Below are 19,890 nucleotides of genomic sequence, written 5' to 3' on the forward strand. Positions count from 1 at the left end.
AACTTTGTGATGATGGCATCGTCCTGTAACCTCTGCCGTCCAGGGCAACAGTCCCTAGTGCGTGTGGCTGTGAATGCTCGACATGAGGCTCAAGCGACGAATTTTGAGTCTTAGGTGGTCTTAGCTAATTGACATTGAAATGGCCACCGGGGGCCGTTGGTGACCACTTTGCACAGCATCGCTCTAGAGCCTGGGGGGCTTGACTCCCCCCCAGACCGATACCAGACTCCAGATTCAGAATGTGGTTCTGATGCACACGGGTGCCCTGAGACGTACTCGGTTGCAGTTCCGTCAGGGAGGGCAGGGGTGTAACCAAGGAGTGGACTTACCACGAACAACTGGGTTTGTGTTCTGCCGGCTGCAACAGTTCTGGGAAGGCTTTTTTCCGCGTTGTCTAACTTTACACGAGACGTCGGAACACTCTAGAGGAGGATACGGCCCACTCGGGGTTACCTGCTGGCCTTGGACCCAGACCCTGAAGTCCCTCCCAAGTGTTTCATTTTAACAGTTGACGAAAAGAGAAACACGTGGTCCGCCTGGCGTGCCACGGAGGGGGGGGTCAGGCCGCGGGCGATGCGAGCTTAGTTAGGGGCCTCGGTGTAAGCGGCACAACCCAAGACAGAGTCAGTGGCAGGTGAAACCGTGATGGGCGGGGAGCCTCTTGTACATCTTACACGTGGCACCTGCTTCCCCGGTCACCTTGTCCCTACCTCTGGCCGGGGGCGGCCGTCTTTCCTTCCTTCCAGTCACGGCATCCTCCTGAGAAAGTGCCAGAAGCTGATGGAAACGCTAAGGTATAAACGACCGGGAGGCAGCGCGTCCACTGCCCGACAATTTCTCTTTTGACAGGAAGAAGGGGCTTCAGCTGGGAACCGCTCTCTGGCTGGCCGAGCGTCAGGCGTCATCAGCAAAAGCTCACACATATTCAGCTGTCCGTGGCAGGTGCCGCCGGGAGCGCTGGTCATAGGGTAAATCCGTGATTTCTTATTATTTTTTTAATGTTTATTTATTTTTGAGACAGAGAGAGACAGAACGTGAGCGGGGTAGGGGCAGAGAGAGAGGGAGACACAGGTTCCGAAGCCGGCTCCAGGCTCCGAGCTGTCAGCACAGAGCCCGACGCGGGGCTGGAACCCACGAACCGCAAGATCGTGACTTGAGCGGAAGTCAGAGGCTCAACCGACTGAGCCGCCCAGACAGACCCCCAGTGTGGCTCTGCCCATTGGCTGGCCTGATCCTCTAGAGGCATCTGGTGCTTCCTGTCCTCGGGTCTAAACAGTTACAAACTTACAAGAGTGAGCCTGCCAAGAACTGCGCTTGGGGCCATGATCCAGGTCGGCCCCTGGGCCTGCCCCTCGGTGCCCGGCTGCAATTTTTCTAGATTACTCAGCTTTTGGGAGGGAAGCTGGGCCAAGGACAAACACTTGGTGAGAAGAACAGACTGTTTAGAGAACAGGCCCACCTCCTTCTCCCTCCCTCCTCCTCCAGGAGACAGGGGAGCCTGCAAACTCCCCACAGGGGGGGCGGAGCCAGCTCCAAGTGCAAGTTCTCAGGGCCCGCCCCTGCCAAGCCCAGCTGCTCTCCGGAAGTCTGGCTGGCCTTTCACACTCACGCTCGCGGGGACACCTTTCTCTGCCTCCCCTTCCTACCGGCTGCAACCTCCTGGGCACAGGGAGGTCAGGGCCAACTCAGTAGCCTGAAAGAAAAGCAGCTTGCAGCCCTTTCAGAGAAGCTTCTAGCGCGCTGGTTAACTTTGGGCGCTGGCGCACTGTGGCGTGGGTTCCTCATCCTGGTTCCTGTGCTCACCCATCTGTGTGGTACGGGATGCATCCTCCACTCCCAGAGCCTCTGTTTCCTCATCTGTAAAGTGGGGTGACGGTAGCATGGGGCCCGAAGGCTACCGTGAGGGCCTGTGTATTACCTGCCATTAACTAGGCCTCACTTGCCTACACCTTCCTCCTCCCCGCCCCGTGCCTTTTTCTTTCTTTTTTTTTTCCTATTTTTATTTTTTGCCATTCTGTGTATCCAGATGACGTGTTCTTTACGAGGAAGAGTCAGCTGTGCGTGTTCCTGAAGTTATCGAGCATAGAAATAACAGCCTCGCGTGTCCCTCTCTGGTGACAGTTCCACCTGCCCCATCTAGGGCCGGCAGCCTCACAGAGCTCGACACTCAGGCTTGGGATTTAACGCTCTGAGATTGTTGTCTTGGAATTCTTAATAATTCCATTCGTTGGATTTGTATGAGTGGGTTGGTGGGCGAGGCTCACAGGTTTACGTCACTGTCGCTCCGTGGGGGCTTGGGCACAGACGGGTGCAGGGAGGCTTAGGGCCAAGCCTCTGGGCACTGCCCACCAAATTCCACGGCCTGGGGTGCCATGAGGGTCTGCATGTGTCCCACAAGTATCTCCATGCTCAAGGCACACGGCACAAGACGGCACCACGACAGATCGAGAGATTGCCGAAGAAAGGAAATCACGTTCTTCTTGCTGTAGGGGCCCCACATTTTCATTTTGCCCCGGACCCTGCAAATTACGTAGCTGGCCGTGGTTCCGTCTGGTGCCCGAATCTCAGAAGTGTCAGGGCACTGAGCCACTGCCAGGGGTTCCCACCGGAACAGCCTTTGGGGGGTTATTTAGAGCCTCACAAGTATGCACTCCTCTGGGCCAGCGTTATTAATAACAGGGAAAGCGGCCCAACAATGGGGGAGGGGGTCAAGCATACAATCAAGATGGGGGGGGAGGGATCAGATGCCCCTGGAGAAGCATGTCGTAGAGGAGAACTTAGGGCGTGAGAAAAACTCATGATATTTGCAAAAGAGGAAAAAAGGCAGTCAGCAGAGGGCTTGTACCACGTGACTTCATTTGCATAGATGTGTGGGCAACATATACTGGGCTGACTTACACTTAAGTACTGACAGCTGCTCTCCTTAGGTGGGCGATTTTTTTTTCCCCTTTTGTGGGTGCGTGTTTTCAACTTCCACACACAGGGCGCACATCACTTTTGCCACTGCACAGAGGAGCGACGGTGCAGGGGGCAAGCTTAGTGCTCTGGCCAAGCTCTGTGACCTTGGGCAAGTGATTGAACTTCTCTGGGCCTCAGTCTCCCCGCCTGTGAGCCGGGCGAGTAATACCACCTCCCTCAAAGAGGCACGGAGATGAAATGAGTTCAGAGGTGCAAGGGGCTTAGACCAATGGCTAGCTCATAGCAAGCTGCGTATAGCATTGATGTTATTCTTGTAAAGAAATTATATAAGAGAAAAACCCAAAGACGCAACAATATTAGCAATCGTTATTTCTGGATGGTGCAGAAGCGAATGGTTTAGTTTTCCTTTTGGACTTCTCTGCATTTCCCTTGAAGCATGCACTCCTTTTAGAATTGGAAAGAAAATAGTAATTAAAGGGGAAATAAAAGTGAAAGTGTCGGGGAAAACAGGATGAAGTCAGGTTCCACGGGAAAACGGCATGAAGTCTGCATGCTTTTCCGGTCAAGGTCACCAGTGGATTCTTGAGCTTGTCCCAGGCCCTTATTCTAGGCCTCCTCATCCGGTTGTGGTCCGAGTTCTCCTTCATAAAGGATCCAACATCTGGTGGACAGATGCCGGTGCTGAATTAGAGGCTCTCGCGATCAAGTATCTATAGCTAAATCTTTCCAATAGGTATATAGCCATATACACATAGACTCATACATATATCATTTACTATACTATATCCATCCATCTATCTACTATATATATAATATGTATATATACAGAGAAGGAATCGTCAACTACAACTATAAAAAAGAATACTCCCACCCACAGCGCCCAAAAAGAACCCTAACAGGAGACTGACCATGATATGGTAATTGCTCACTCACTTGCTTGCCTCCCTGCCTAAAATTCCTGAAAATGTCTTCTATCCCAGGCACGTACCACAGTGCCTGGAGCATTGTAGAAACTCCCGGGGCGCCTGGGTGGCTCAGTCGGTTGGGTGTCCGACTTCAGCTCAGGTCACGATCTCGCGGTCCGTGAGTTCGAGCCCCGCGTCGGGCTCTGGGCTGATGGCTCAGAGCCTGGAGCCTGTTTCCGATTCTGTGTCTCCCTCTCTCTCAGCCCCTCCCCCGTTCATGCTCTGTCTCTGTCTCGAAAATAAATAAACGTTAAAAAAAAAAAAAGAAACTCCCTACAAGTCTGTTGAATGAACTAATGAATGAAGGCGGGCGTGAGTTCAAGGAATAGCAGACATTCACATGGCAAGATACAGAGGTAGAACAAGATGTGGGATTAGCTTTTTTGGGGGGGTTAGACATAGATCGAGGGAGGGTCAAAGATGAGCAAGGAAGGCTTCCGAGTAAAAATGATGCCTGACTGAAGGCCTGAAGGTGGTTCCAACGTTAGTTTTACCGTAAGTCCCTTTATTTTGTTTTATGTTAATTTTTTTAACGTTCATTTAATTTTGAGAGAGAGAGAGAGTGCGAGAGCAGGGGAGGGGCAGAGAGAGAGAGGGAGACGCAGAATCGGAAGCAGGCTCCAGGCTCCGAGCTGTCAGCGCAGAGCCCGACGCGGGGCTCGAACTCACAAACCCTCAGATCACGACCTGAGCCGAAGTCAGTGGCTCAACTGACTGAGCCACCCAGGCACCCCCTACCCTAAGTCCCTTTAAATTAAAAAGATACTTTCTATACTTTTGTTTCTCCACCAATTAAAGATCTTTAATACAAATCCCAATCGTCCCAAGTCATCTTTGAAAAAGGCCCATGAGTGTTGTGTCTAGCACGGAAAGGGCAAAGACCAGCCTCGAGGATTTCCCCGGCCATGCTGACTCCCCAGCCCTATTTTCTCTTCTTTTCTGGCCCATCTTCAGGGCTGCAACCAGCCCCTGCTTTACGGGGCCCTGAAAGACGCGCTGAATCCTTCCCAGAGAAGACAGGGAGTAGAAAAACAAGGAGAGAGAGGCTTTTGTTTGATTTTCTTTTTGTAACAGCTTTACTGAGAGGTAATTCGCATACCATAAATTTGCCTTTTTAAATGGTACAATTCAGTGGCTTTTGGTATATTCAGAGTTGTGCAATCATCACTATTACCCAATTCCAGAACATTTTTATCACCCCCAAGGAGAAATCCCTTGTACGGCCGCCCCCGTTTCCTCCCAGCCCCCCCAGACCCAGGCAACCACCAAGCTACTTTGTCTCCATGGGTTCCCCTGTTCGGGACACTTCATGTAACTAAAATCATACCCTATGTGTCCTTCTGGTGTCTGACTTCCTTCACTCAGCGTAATGGTGTCCAGGTTCAACCAAGCTGTAGCAGGAGGTAAACTGGACAACTGATAGACGGGTGGGGGATAGTTAAATTCACTCATCCCACAGTGTTAACCAGATTACGGAGCGCCTACTGCGTGCCAGTCCTGAAGGCCCGGCCAGGAATAAAACCGACCTTAAACTCTGTCCGGGAGGGTTTCTAGTGGGGGGAGAGAGACCCTAAACCCAATGAGTAAGAAAGGGATTTGGCACATTCAACGGCGCCAAGAGCCAGGTGAAGCGCAAAGCTACAAGCGGCGACAGAGGGGGAAGGTGACCATACCTAGAGGGGCCAACGGACGCCTCACTTCAGGGTGAGCGCAGCGGGCTGAGGACCCCTTGCAGCGCTCAGGTCGGTCCCTAGGGGCCGCGCCAGGGACTCTGGCGGACCCTAGCGGGCGCTTCGCAGGGCCAACCTGGCGGGGGCGAGTCCGGTGGCGGGGGGTGGGGCTGCGGCCGAGGGTGGGCGCTCCGGCCCCGCCCCCTCCCGCGGCCGCGCTCACCGCTCCCCCTCCTCCGGCCGCGCGCACCGCCCCCTCTTCCCCCGGCCGCGCGCACCACCGCCTCCCTCCCCGGCCGCGCGCGCCTCCCTTCACCGCCCCCTGCCTGCCGCGCGCGCCTCCCCCCCGCCTCGCGCGCCTCCCTCCCTCCCCCGGCCGCGCGCGCCCTCCTCCCTCCCCGGCGCAGGCCCCGCCTCGGCGCCGCCTGAGCCCACCTCCTCGTGGCCGCCGCCATTGGCCGCGCGCGCCGCCTCCGCCCTCGGCCTCGCACTTCCTGGCGGAGCCATGGCTGCGCAGCCGGCCGGTCCCGGGGCTCCGGCGACCCGGCCCCGCCGCCGCGCCCGTCCGGTCCCGCCGCCGCCGGGGGTCCCCGCGCCGCTGCCGTAGCGCGCCCTCCAGGTGGGCCTCCGCGCGCGCCGTCGGGGGATCCGGGGAGTGGGGAGGGACCCCACCCCGCGAGCGGCGACCCCCGGCCGCGCCGCCCCCTCCCCCTCCCGGCGTCCCGCGGTGCCGGGGGGGGGGGCGCGGCGGGAAGGGGAACACGGAGGGGCAGCGGCCGCCGCCGCAGGTGAGACAGGTGCGGCCTGCGCGGCCCAGGTGAGTGTCCCCGCGTCCCGCCGCGGGCGCCGGCCCGGCCGCGTCCCGACTCCGCCTGCTCGCCGCCCGCTCGAGCTGGCCCGGCGGCCGTTGGGCCGCCAGTTCCGCCGGCGGGGGGTGTGTGTGTGTGGGGGGGGGGTGTGGGTGCGACCCAGCGACCGCGGCGGCCCCGAGACCCTGTCCTCGAGACCCGGGGCTGGTGAGTAGCGGCGGGTGTCCGAGGCCATGTCCCGATCGCCGAGGTCCGGCAGGTTCAGGGTAGAAACCCGGAGGCAGCTCGGAGAGCAGGCTCCCTGGAGACCCTCCGTCCGGACGTGGCCTCTGGTCCCATGTTTACTAAGAGATCTTGTAACGCGGAACTGGGGATCGCCGCTGCCCGTGCGGATGGCCTTGACCCCTTAAAGCACGCGAGGCGGCTGACACCCAGCGCTCCTGTACACATTGGCCCCAAACCGCTTGCCCCGAGACAAAAGGGAGCCTCCACCAAGGGGAACTCTCTTAAGAAATCTTGGCCTAGAAAAGAACGCTTTGAGCGCTGAGAGCAAACCTGAGCTCTGGCTGGTTGCGTGGGGGGGGGGGGGGTGCGGGGGAGGGTTGTGGAGAGAGAGGGACCTGCTGCTTTCTGGGGTGTGACCTTGGACGGCCCCCTCCACCACCTGAGCGTCAGAGTCTCAGAGGGTGAAGGGAAAACATCCAGCAGGCCGGCCGAATATTGATTTCCTTCCTTTCCCTCACGAACCCCCCCAGCAGCCCAGGGGCAGTCAAAAGGGACAGGGGGGTGGGCACAGCTGGCCTTTGTCACAAAGTTGCTAGTTTGTCAGGGGAAATCTAGCTGTCCTTTCCTTCCCCAGGGAGCTGGACGGGATGGATTGTGCCCGAATGTATGTCCCCCATTATCTTGACACTGTGCTTACGCTTTGTGACATTTTTCTTTATTAGCCTAGGCTGTTGGTTCGGTAGGTAGCAACTTAGCAAGGGGAAGAAATTCCTCGTGAAGCCCAGGGTGTGACTTGCTTAAGTCCTTTCTCGGTGCCCCCATGCCCTCCAGATCCCCTAAAGCCTACCTCCGTGCTACTGTTAGTGAGTTACTTGGCTGGAAGAAACTTTAAGGTGTCTGATTCACCCGCCCATCCCGGAGACGTGATTACGACGTCTGGAGGTGAACGTGAGCGTTTGGTTTTATACTGGGTGGTCCAGGCAGGGCCTAGGCCTCAGTGGAGGTTTTCTGCCTGTGGGCAATTTTTTTTTTTTTTTTTTTTTTTTTCTGTTTTGAATGGCCAGGCAGGGTAGCTTGGGGTTGAGAGCAAGGAGGCCCTCCTGGGTGGGAGGCCCAACTCCGCAGCTCCTTCCTGGCTGTGTGATGCTGGGCAGTAGCCTTGGACTCACGGGGTTTTTCTGGGGATTAAATCCGTGAAGACACAGGAAGGCACTTAAAGGAAAAGTACCTGTGTCGAGACCGTGAACGTGTTTTATACGTGGCAGTCATCACTGGGTCACAGCCCTGCCTTCGTCATGATCTTTCAAAAGTTAAGCTGTTCTCACAGACTGGGCCACGTTCAGCAGAGCTTCGCGGTGAAGGGCCCACGTCTGGCCACTTTTGGGGGCCGGACGGACCCGGGTTTGATTCCCAGCCGTTTACGAGCGTGGTGACTGGAGCTCAACGTCCTCATCTGTAAAATGGGATGTGACATTAGCCTGGCCGAGTAGTTGCGGGGCTTACACGAGACAGCACAGGTAAATCCCTTAGCCGGGGTCTGCCGTCATTGTATCTTGATCTAGCCGAAGGCCTAGTTGAGATCAAGCATCAGAAGGCAGGTATTTGTAGGAGGTGGGCTGTAAAAGACAGGATACTGTCAGATTTTAGTTAATAAAGGAACGACGTTAAGTGCACTGTCGGATTCTAATCACCTGAGTTTTTCAGCTCAGCGTAAAAGAGTTCTCATTTCTGTACTGTCTTCTCTCCGTCTTTCCTCCGTGTGACTGGTTTCACCCTCGTCGTCCTCGATATCTGCCAGCAGCCTGCGATTACTGAGTGACCTGGGGTTTTTTTTTTACCGCACACTCAAAAATCCCTGTTCTTGTCCTAGGGCTGGGATCTCTTCTATGATGGAGGGAAGCCGGCAGACGCGAGTGTCACGGCCGTACAAGATCAGCGAATCTTCAAAGGTCTGTGAATGGCCGCTCGCCACCCTGTGCAAGTTGCCTACGAAGTGTGGTATTTTTCTGATGAGATCAGTCCTAAAGGCCAGACGGATTTTCTGTTCCTGGTGGTGGTGTTAGCCTCCTTAACAAAGAGTAGACAGGTAGCTCGGGCACGGGGTAGAAAACATCCGAAACTCAAAGCAGGAGCGTGAGGGTCGTTAGAGATACACCTTGACTCGCTTGTTCTTTGCCGCAACTCAAAGACGTGGATGGAACAGAAGGAAAAAGCCATGGGATGTGTGTCCCCACTTGGGGGCCCCAAAACTCCAAGGACACGTCCATTGACAAGCCAGCACCTGACCTAGCGGTCGGGGTCACGTGTTGCGTACCTGGATATTAAGGGCCCGGAGTGTTTCCCCCAGTCTGCCTTTCTGGGACCCTAGGAGCGAGTGAGGGTGGGTTTCCTATGGTCAGCCTACCAACCTGTGTCATGCTGGCCACATCAGGATCACCCTGGCAGGGGGGAACGTATCCAATTTGGATTGCATATGCCGGGCCCCACCCCAGACCTACAAAATTACAATCTGAGAGCAGGACCTGGGGATCTATACCTTCAGCAGACTCGAGGCTACTGTAAATAAGGATTGGGGGACCAATTTTCAGGCCAGTCTCCGTTCACACCTGTTCCTCTATAAATATCAGTAACACCTCTTTTTTTCTTAAAAAAAAAAATTTTTTTTTTTTTTTAATTTTTTTATCACCACTTTTCTTTAAAAGTGGCCCTTTTGCAGATTTAAATGTTCTGGTTACCTCAGATCGTGCATTTTCACTGGGGCCAATATTGCCCCCAAAATTGGTTCTTGGGAGAGGGGAGGGTTTAAAAAGAATTCTCTTTTTTGCGATCAGAGAGCACAGCTATACGTACGGTTCACGTACAAATACACAGGATACGTGTGGCGTTAGAATCTCATGGGCGCCGTTAGAAAAAATATGTCAAAAAAAGACTGAAAACAGACGGAGGTAACCACTTTAGATAAAGGGACCTGTGAGCAGCATGTAGATTTGAGGGCAAAACAGAGGTCCTGCAGATGTGCATAGAAGGAAAACGGGGTAGAATTTTCAGGAGAGGTGGGTTCTCCGGAGAGACGGGCTCTTATTTCCATCTGAGTTACCGAGAAGGCTCTTGCCAAGCCCGGCTTTATCTGCCGCGAAAACCCAGAAAGGTCTCGCGGCTGTCTCAAAGAGGCTTTGTTTCAGAGCCTGGCTGCAGAGACAGTACGGCTTTCTGAGCGTGGTGATAGTGCTGGAAATCTTTGTCCCCGAAAGGCGCGTTCCGGGTTCGTTTCTGTCGGAATCTATCCCGTGGTTACATGGTATCCGTGTTTCTGACTTACTGTACTTAAAGAGGGCCCGGAGGGTAAGTGTAGCCTGGATTTTCTAGACGTCAGACACACCCAGGTAGCCAGCCCCCAGATTACAGCAGAGATTACCGGACCCTCCAGTCCCAGTCGCCAGCTTCCTCGACTGGAGTGTTGTCTGCCCTTGAACTCAATGCGAGTCAGGCTCCTTTCGCCGGTTACTACGCCTCTGAGGTCTGGCCTCGTTGCTGCCTGTAAGCGGTAGGCTGTTCACCTTCCGGGCGCGATGGAGTCTTCCATTGTGTGACGGCCGCTGCTGGTTCATCTGCTCTGAAATGTGTTGATCCGTTCTGATGATGAATCCCGTTTGCATGTAAAACACTCCGGACGTGCTGCATTCTGGCTAGGGTTGGCTGCTGAGGGCCTGTGTTTCTTCTCTCACGTCGCCTTGCCGCTGGTGGAGGCACTAAAATAGGGAATAAATGAACGAGTAAGAGTTAGCACCATCGAAGAGTGTGGGGGTCGAAGCTTCTAGGTTTTAGGAAACGCTGCGACTCTGTTGCTGAGGTCCCTTTGAAACCGGGAGGTCGTGTTTGGTGTTTTTTGGTTTTGGGTTTTTTTTTTTCTTTTGAAAGTCTTCATCTCTGCCGCTGCACTAAAATATCCAGAAACGGGTTGTCACTGAGACCCAGGTGAAGAATGAGCGTGCCTACTTAGCATGGAGACCCAGTTTTAGAAACAGTGGCTGCCCTTTTCCCCGCCCTGGCTCACTGGAGCAGATGGTCCTCTCCGCAGCTGTCATCTGGGGCTGTCCCCATCCCCCACCCCCTCCAGGGGCCTGGTTTTTCTTTTTACGCCGCAGCTGGGGGTCCTGTGTGCACCCATTGAAGTGTGCTGGCCCCACATCCCCACCAGCTTACAGACAACCGGGGGCCTGGGGCGGGGGCGCACAGCCCACCTGACGCCCCTCGCTTCCGGGGGCTTTGAGCCCTCGCGGTCACGAGAGGGCCTGCCGGTGTGGTGCTTTGACGCTTCCTTCCTCGAGTCCGCGCCCGAGAGGGGCCCTGAGCTGGGGTGTGTTGCAGCCCAGACCGGGCCAGCTGGGCTCTCTCTGCCGGTAACCAGAATAGGCGGAGAGATCCACGTACGGAACCTCCGAGAAACCGTCCTGTGATGTGAGAACAACACAGTCTGGCTCTCCGCACTTGGAAGGGAAGGCAGCTTCGGGCAGTACCTGTTAGGCGTCCACGTCACAAGTCCGAGAACGTTGCCCGCTCCTGTAACCTAGAGGGAGCGGTGGGTGTTGGGAGTGGCCGGATGAGGAGGGACCGCGGGGAAACAGTTACTACCCCCGTCACGGGTGTGTTGGGAGGAAGGGAAGAAGGCGATGACACACGGCAGGACACAGGTTGCAAAGTGGCCTGCGGGGACCTGGCAGTCCCCCCCACAGCTGCTCACACCTGCTGAGCCCTCAGCCCACCTCCCCTCACCCGCACCACTTCCCCTTTGAGGCTCGGTGCCCGGCCAGCCCTGTCTGCCGACACCTTCAAATAGACCAGCTACGTCACCGATGTGCCTGGACGGCCTGTGCCTCCCTGTACTGAATTTCGTGGTGTTGCTGACGTAAACAAACCGAGCGGTGTGTGGATCCCGAACCCCCCGGAGCCTGATTGGTCTTCCAAGGATGGAGACGCTGCTGCCTGGGTCTGACGTGGCCGCGTGCCCTCCAAAGCCCGTGGCAGGCAGACAGCACTCCGCAAACGTCTCCCGACCGGGGTTGCTTGAATTGACCCATTTTCGTTGTTCACGTGAACTGATTTGTTGATTCCGGTGCCGTGTGGTGATTAAAAGTTCGGGCTCCGGAATCAGACCTAGCCGCAAATCCCAGCCCTGCCTCTCAGCCACTGTGGGACTTTGGGCAAGTTTCCTAGTCTCTGAACCTCAGTTTCTCCTCATCTGGGAAATGGGCATGATTACAGACCTTCCCTTGGAGGAGGGTCATTGTGACCCGCGAATGAGAGAGCACATACCCAGCGCACAGTGCGAGATTCGTATAAGCCCTGCCCTGGGGAAGAGGCCACGCTCCTGCACTTTTCCTGATTTCTCGCTTTTCTGAAAGTAGGACCCCCAGAGCACTTTAGTCGGGATGCATCGCGGAGTCTCTGGGACCCGCCCCATCCCTGGACCCATCAGTAGAAGTGGGAGCCCCTCGCATGGCTGGGCGCTAAGCATTTTCTAAAACACGGAGCGAGCAGTCTTCCTTGGTGGGAGGCCTCGGTGGGAACTCTGGGTCTCCCGGAACGGGGCCCCGTCCTCTTAACGTCCCATCCCGAGTGGTAAACGCCCTCGTCCGCACTTGTGAGACCAGGAAAAGGGGGCTCAGAGGCTTCTCAGGGCTTTCTCAAGATCACTCAGCTAGTAAGTAGCAGACCTGGGATTCAAACCCAGCTTCTGTCCGCGTTTACAGGCCATACCTGAGCAACTGGGCTGCCCCTACGGGACGGCCATTTTTAAACCTATCTGCTCCGGACCCACAGTAAGAAAGAAAGGGGGCAGGGAGAGAAAAAATAAAACTTTGAGGAACTGTATTTAGAAAGAAAAAAAGCAGGAAAGACGAACGAGGAAGAGAGATTACGTTTTTAGGGATTGTATTTATAAAGAAAGACGGTAGGTAGGAAGGAAAGGAGAACGGTAAGTTTTTAGAAATTGCCTTTGCTAGGCCACATTGTTTGGTAAGTGATCTCTGCCCCACTGTAGGGCTCAAAGCCACACCCCGAGGTCAAGAGTGTCCTGCTCCGGCGACTGAGCCAGCCGGGCGCCCCTTTAGGAGCTGGCATTTGAAAAGAAAGAAGGACCGCTACAGGGTGTGCACCGAATCGCCCTCGTTTCCCGCGGGCTCTGCCCGCTCTCGTTTTGTTAAGTGCCGGTCGGTGCTGAGGCCGGTGCTGAGGCCGGACCCTGCTGCAGGGGGTGGGCGGGGCCGGGGGGCGGGGCTGCCGGCCGAGCCCGAGCCCTGACGCGCGCGCGCTCTCGGCCGCAGGTGTACCACTGGGCCGACCACTCGACCACGGTGCTGCAGCGGCTGAACGAGCAGCGCCTCCGCGGCCTCTTCTGCGACATCGTCCTGGTGGCGGACGAGCAGCGCGTGCCGGCCCACCGCAACCTGCTGGCCGTGTGCAGCGACTACTTCAACTCCATGTTCACCATCGGCATGCGCGAGGCCTTCCAGAAGGAGGTGGAGCTCGTGGGCGCCTCCTACATCGGGCTCAAGGCCGTGGTGGACTTCCTGTACGGCGGGGAGCTGGCGCTGGACGGCGGCAACATCGACTACATCCTGGAGACGGCGCACCTGCTGCAGATCTGGACGGTGGTGGACTTCTGCTGCGAGTACCTGGAGCAGGAGGTGAGCGAGGACAACTACCTGTACCTGCAGGAGCTGGCCTCCATCTACAGCCTCAAGCGGCTCGACGCCTTCATCGACGGCTTCATCCTGAGCCACTTCGGCACGCTGTCCTTCACGCCCGACTTCCTGCAGAACGTCTCCATGCAGAAGCTGTGCGTCTACCTGAGCAGCAGCCAGGTGCAGCGGGAGTGCGAGCACGACCTGCTGCAGGCCGCCCTGCAGTGGCTGACGCAGCAGCCGGAGCGCGAGGCCCACGCCTACCAGGTGCTGGAGAACATCCACTTCCCGCTCATCCCCAAGAACGACCTGCTGCACCGCGTCAAGCCGGCCGTGTGCTCGCTGCTGCCCCGCGAGGCCAACTGCGAGGGCTTCATCGAGGAGGCGGTGCGCTACCACAACAGCCTGGCGGCCCAGCCGGTCGTGCAGACCAAGCGCACGGCGCTCCGCACCAACGAGGAGCGCCTCCTGTTCGTGGGCGGCGAGGTCTCCGAGCGGTGTCTGGAGCTCAGCGATGACACCTGCTACCTGGACGCCAAGAGCGAGCAGTGGGTCAAGGAGACGCCCCTGCCGGCCCGGCGGAGCCACCACTGCGTCGCCGTGCTGGGGGGGTTCATCTTCATTGCCGGCGGCAGCTTCTCCCGGGACAACGGAGGGGATGCGGCGTCCAATCTTCTTTATAGGTATGACCCCCGCTGTAAACAGTGGATCAAGGTGAGATTAAAGCCAGATTATTTCTTTACTCTTGAGGACTTTTGCTCTCTTAACCTAGCCTTGGCTGCCCCCTTGCTCTCGGGCCTCGGCCCCCGTCCCGCCTCTGTTCTGACCGAGGCGGGCGTGAGGACACAGGGGCGCGCCCGGCCGCGAGCCCGCGCCCTGCCCGGGGCGGGGGAGGGGCGAGGGAGGGCCGAGCTGCCGCCACGCAGGCGCAGGCGCAGGCGCAGTCCCGCGGCGTGGTCTGCGGGCGACACAGACGTTCTGCGCCTGTGCTGTCAGATACCCCGGCCACCAGCCACGTGTGGTGACTGAACGCTCAGAATGCGGCCAGTGGGACCCAAGGACTGAATTTGGGGTTGTATTTCACTTGAAGTAACTGACGTCTGTCCGAGCGTAAATGGCCGCACGAGGCTGGTGGCTGCCATGCTGGATGGTGCCGGCCTACAGGTTGGACCCAGGGTTCGGACGGTGTTCCCCCAGAGTCGCCCCGGAGTCCCCTTCGGGAAGGGTTTGGAGCTCGTTTAAGGAGGCCACGGAGGCTCCCGCCTGGTGGCAGCCGTGGCCCAGCAGGGGTGGCGAATTGTGGCCAAGGCTGGGTCTCGGTGTCAGGCCCGAGTTCACACCCCAAGTCGCTGCTGGGGATTTCAGACTGCTTCCTCGCCCTCCAGATTTCCAGCTTCCGCCTCCGGAAACGGGGTCGGTAGGGGGGCGCGGACATTGCGAGGTCAGGGGCTGGGGCCGGTGGGGGTTGGCAAGCCCCCGGCACAGAGAAGGCAGTCCTCTCCTCCCACAAACCCCTCCCCAGACCACGACCCTCAGAAACCGGTCTGCCTTTCTGCCCGTGCCTCTGCGCTTTTACTTGGTGATTTTATCTGAGCGCGAAACTCGGAATGGGCTCCGGTGACCTTTCTGTTTTATTCTCGAAAGTCTGCAAACCACCCTCCAGCGTGTAGGTCCTGCCCCTCGAAAGAGGCCCCCTGTTTGGAGCCCGTCCCCGAGAGCTCCGTAGCAGGGGCGGCCTGCAGGCGCGGTCTCCTTTGGGACTGTGTTCGTTTCTGCGTTCTGCTTGGATTATTTAAAAAAAAGAAAAAAAAAGTTGAGTCTTCTGCGTTTTAATTTCCCGCTGATTGCCTCTTTCTGTCTGTCAACACGGTAGCAATCAGCATTAATTCTAAAAGTGTCTGGTGTGGGAGGAGCAAGAGGAGAGATGAGTTTTTGTTCCAGGAAACCACTAAACCGGTCATTCTGAACCGTATGTTCTGCGGAATCCGAGTCCACAAGGTCAGCCACTGCCCAGGCCGGTTGGGGGACTGTGTTCTCTGTCCCCTTCCCGGGGGACAAGGTCTCAAGGGTTCTGGGAGCTCTTGAGAAGTCCTGTCCGAAGAGCCCCTCTTTCGTCAAGGGTGACTCCCTTCCCCAGACGCGCTTGGCCACTGCCTGACCTTCCTGGGCTGTGCGTCCCACAGCACGCATTTGGGAGCCGAGTGCTCGATGCTGACGTTGTCCCGAGCGTGGGGAAGGGAAGGTACAGGTGTCCCGCCTCCGCAGGTGGCCTCCATGAACCAGCGTCGTGTGGACTTCTACCTGGCCTCCATCGAAGACATGCTGGTGGCCGTCGGTGGCCGGAACGAGAACGGAGCTCTTTCTTCAGTGGAGACTTACAGCCCCAAGACCGACTCCTGGTCCTACGTGGCCGGCTTGCCGAGGTGACTGGGGGCCGGTGGCGGGGGGGGGGGGCAGGCGCAGAGTCCTCAGGCGGGCTCTACTCTGGGGCTCCGGTTGTCCACCTCGTCTTCTAGATGTCTTGGCCTCTAATTTCAGGAAAAATCTCCTGTCCCTGAGCGTGGACCTGGGTTGGTCCTCGAGGTGACAGAATAGGGCTGTTGGGAGCGAGATGTTCCCAAGGAGCCTCCCCCCCCCCCCGCTCCATGGCATCCAGCGCCCAGGGGCTCCCCGGGGTGTCCCAGGGCTCGGAGCTCCTCCTCCTCGGTTGCCCCGCGTGCCGGTGTGCACTCAGGGAGCCCCTGTCACCCTGACGGGTTTAGCAGAAGGTGCCTGCCACTTAACGTTAGCAGTTCCCCGTGGCTGAGTGTGCAGGCACGCGTTCCGAACCAGTCTTGCTGTGGAACGCGTCCGGCGGTCTTGGGTGCGTCCCCAGGAGCTAGACAGGTGAGCGGTGTGAGCATTTGGTGGTGAATCCCATCGTCCTCCAGTCCCCAGTTACTACCACCTTCGTGTGGAGGTTCTAAGAAGCCGGTGGAGCAGTGCCTTTGGCACTTGGGAGGACCGTGTGTCACCTCTGGGCCAAGTGCTTGATATGACGAGTCCCTTGACACCCAGGGACCTGGTGGGGTGGGGGTAGGCGCCCATATAATCTGTCATCCAAACCAGGATGGCAGTGAACGTTAACTGTAAATACCGACCCCGTCACAGGCAGACCGAGACCTGTGATCTCCTTAGGTTTAGGCACTTTTTTTTTTTCTTTTTAATCATCCCATTGTACAGATGGAGGAGTGAGGCTCAACGATAGTGATAAGAGCCTCTGCGGCCATCGCTGTGGGCCAGCTGGAGTGATTCACGTACCTAAACGCTAAAACGAACCTGATTTTTTTCTTTCTAAATGGGCCTTAGGGGTCCGAGGTTGGAGTAAACATAGTCCGTGATGCCGTAATCGTTAGTGCGTGTGCTGAGCTGTCAGCACAGAGCCCGACGCGGGGCTCGAACCCACCAACTGAGATCACATTCCGAGCCAAGGTTGGACGCTTAACCGACGGGTCCACCAAGGCGCCCCCACACGGCACTTTTTAGAGCAGTTTTAGGTGTACGGAAAATCGAGCAGAAGGTACAGATCGTTCCCATAGACTCTCTCCCCTGAGCTCATTCCCTCTGCGCTACATTTGTCACAACTGACGCACCCAAGTGGCTACAAGACGCTCTCACCGAGGTCCGCGCTAAGCAAAGGCTCTCTGTGTCGCCTGTGCTGTATAGGTTTGGACAAATGTCAGGGGCGCGCCTCCAGCCACGCGTGTCACGCAGTGTTTTCACTGTCCTATGAGCCTCCTGTGCTCCACACATTCATCCCACCCGAGCTCCGGGCCCCGACGGCCCAAGGGTTTTTTTCCACTGCCCCTGTAGTGTTTTCTGGAATGTCGCAGAGTTGAGGCTGTGCTTTGTTTTGTTCCCGTTTGCTGTATAATTTGAAGGGAACCCACGAGTGCCTCAGTCACACGGTCCCATTGTTTTTAGCTTTTACGCGAGGGATCTGCCGTGTCATTATCCCCGTCCTGACACTGGGAAATGGGCTGCGGGCACAGGCCGGGCGGTCCGGCTGCCGAGCCACGTGCGCACTTGCCCGCCCGGCTCCGCCGCTTTCTGTCCGGTGACAGCTGCCATCTGCAAAGCGTGCGGGGGCCGCCCGCTCCCTCCGTGGTCCCCTCGGGGCCCCGCGGCCCCCTCCCTCCCCCCCTGGCGAAGAGGGAAAGCGCGGGGCCCCGGCGCGGCCCTGAGCCCCCTCTGTGTCTCCGTCCGTCCGTCCGTCTCCGCAGGTTCACCTACGGCCACGCGGGCGCCATCTACAAGGACTTCGTGTACATCTCGGGGGGGCACGACTACCAGATCGGCCCCTACCGCAAGAACCTGCTGTGCTACGACCACCGGACGGACGTGTGGGAGGAGCGGCGGCCCATGACCACGGCCCGCGGCTGGCATAGCATGTGCAGCCTGGGCGACAGCATCTACTCCATCGGCGGCAGCGACGACAGCATCGAGTCCATGGAGCGCTTCGACGTGCTGGGCGTGGAGGCCTACAGCCCGCAGTGCAACCAGTGGACCCGCGTGGCGCCCCTGCTGCATGCCAACAGCGAGTCGGGCGTGGCCGTGTGGCAGGGCCGCATCTACGTCCTGGGCGGCTACAGCTGGGAGAGCACGGCCTTCTCCAAGACCGTGCAGGTCTACGACCGTGACAAGGACGCGTGGAGCAGGGGCACCGACCTGCCCAAGGCCATCGCCGGCGTGTCCGCCTGCGTGTGCGCCCTGAAGCCGCGGCTGGAGGACAAGAAGAAGGGCAAGGGCAAGGGCAAGAGGCACCAGGACCGGGGCCAGCGACCCCGCCCCCCGCCCCCCCCGCTGGGCCTCGAGGGGCCCCGGGCCCCGCCGCCCCCCGCTGGAGGCCGTAGACCAGCCACGACCCCGTAGCGTCCGGACCCATCACGTACCTCCTAGCAGCCTTTTTTACTTTGATGATGCTTGGTGTTTCTATGATATCACAGTAACCGATTAAATATTCTATATCATTTTACGTATGCTCTGGCTCGAGTCATTGAACCTGGGCCCAGGCAGGAGACACAACCCTCCTCTCTGTGCAGGGCCCCTTCCTCCCTCGCGACGAATCCCTGAGGGTGCCCCCCCCCCAGTCCGCACCTCCCTCCACTTGGCTGAGCTTGTGCAAAATTCAGGTTCCGGGGCCCCACTTGAGAAGTATCCGTTGTAAAAGTACCAGAAGTGAGGGCGGAGGGGGTGCCTGGAGGCGGTGTGTTTCAACCGGTTCCCGGAGTGACTGAGCACTGGCCACGTCTGGCAAATCGCAGGCAAGGCCAAGTGCATTCGTGTCGTGAGTGGGGACACAGAGACCCCGACAGGGTGAGTGGGTGACTGAGTGACGCTCAGTAGACAGGCAGGACCTGGGACTTCTCACCAGGGAGGTGTTCCCACCGGGATTTCCTGATCAGGTGACTCTTGTTTCTGAGTAATCCCATTTTCCTGACGGGTAGCTCTTCCCGAATTCTGAAAGGGTCTAGGTAATCCAAAAACTAAAAAAAAAAAAAAAAAAAAAAAAAAAAAGGCATGAAGCTCTTTTATAAACGTTTTTCTGTAATTTGTGCTTTTTGCTTTATTTTTCCTGAACCCACTGTTAACTTACATTACTGATGTGCTGAGCCCCCAAAATCTGTGTTCCTTTCTCAGGAAAGAAAGAGTGGGCATCCTAGAACTTGCCATTGTTTTCTGTGGCTCGGCACCAAGAAGCCCTCGGGAGCCCCTCCGGGAGCCGGCCGAGTACACGTTGCTCCCAAAGGAGGCTGTCAGGTACCCCCCTCTCCCCCCCCCACCCCCCCAGCTTAGCAGTCCGCTGCTCAGCCGTTTTGTGCTGCTGGGCAAGTTTTAACAGGCCCTGGGTGATCCCTCATGCAAGCGGCAGGTCAGAATCCCAGGGCCCGGCTGCTTCGGTCTGCATAAGCTAGCAATGCGTGTTCAACCCCCCCTCTTGAGATGTGTGACCGTCCTGTGCAGATTTCCTGCAGGTGTCACCAACGGTTTGTGCCCTCGAAGGCGAGCTGGGGACTCTTGCCCAAGCTGCTGTGGACACAAGGACGTTGGGAAGATAAGAGCGTGCCAAGAGCCAAGGGAAGCGTTCGTGATCTATGCCTTGACAAAGATCAGATTGCAGAGACGAGAACACCTCAAGATTTATTGTTAACCTTGACATTAGAATATGACTCTCAGTTAACTTCCTTTAAAACGAAAAATTATCTCCTTTGTACTTCTTTTCCTTTCCCAGAAAGGATTACTGTGATTTTGAGCAGCTTGGGCATTGAAAGCTTCAGTACCCGAATCGTGGCCCTCTGTTGTTAGTGGGGTGAGGGGTCTGCTGACTTAGCTAGTTCTGTGCACGTGGAAGTCCCTAGAGGCTTGTTGAGAGGTTCTGCAAGGCATGCAAACAATCAAACCAAAAACTCTATACTCTTCTTGGAGCTCCACAATACTTTGCTGTGTTAAAGGCTCTGAGAAGTCCTGCATTAACTTAGCATTCCATCAACCCCACATTTCCGAACTTCACTGAGCCTGAAACCCTTTTTGTGTGTGTCTGTGTGTGTGTGTCTTCGTCTTCTATCTCGTACAGCCCTCC

General features: G+C 57.1%; 1 protein-coding gene across 2 annotated transcripts; it reads left to right on the forward strand.

Annotated features, from left to right (window-relative positions):
- The first annotated feature begins 6,107 nt into the window (after positions 1–6,107).
- Positions 6,108–18,285, forward strand: KLHL36 (kelch like family member 36). Of its 2 annotated transcripts, none has more exons than XM_047078848.1 (5): positions 6,108–6,173; positions 8,459–8,537; positions 12,912–13,985; positions 15,537–15,694; positions 17,534–18,285. In XM_047078848.1, exons 2-5 carry the CDS (start codon positions 8,475–8,477, stop codon positions 18,180–18,182), a joined length of 1,944 nt encoding a protein of 647 aa, XP_046934804.1. In that variant the 5' UTR covers positions 6,108–6,173; positions 8,459–8,474; the 3' UTR covers positions 18,183–18,285. The 2 variants fall into 2 exon arrangements, with proteins under 2 accessions (XP_046934804.1, XP_046934805.1); XM_047078849.1 differs by lacking the exon at positions 6,108–6,173 and adding an exon at positions 6,295–6,371.
- The last annotated feature ends 1,605 nt before the right edge of the window (positions 18,286–19,890 follow it).

Source organism: Lynx rufus, unplaced genomic scaffold (genome assembly GCF_022079265.1).
Source record: "Lynx rufus isolate CCGP_SWC_20201006 ecotype Redwood Valley unplaced genomic scaffold, mLynRuf1.p SCAF_16, whole genome shotgun sequence".
NCBI classification, from domain to species: Eukaryota; Metazoa; Chordata; class Mammalia; order Carnivora; family Felidae; genus Lynx; species Lynx rufus.

What these genes read in the sequence shown, in the direction of transcription:
- KLHL36 (XM_047078848.1), top strand. Translation starts at nt 8,475, where the DNA reads ATGATGGAGGGAAGCCGGCAGACGCGAGTGTCACGGCCGTACAAGATC. An exon ending in AGATCAGCGAATCTTCAAAG is followed by an intron (nt 8,538 to 12,911) that starts GTCTGTGAATGG and finishes TCTCGGCCGCAG; the next exon opens with GTGTACCACTGGGCCGACCA. An exon ending in GCTGTAAACAGTGGATCAAG is followed by an intron (nt 13,986 to 15,536) that starts GTGAGATTAAAG and finishes CCGCCTCCGCAG; the next exon opens with GTGGCCTCCATGAACCAGCG.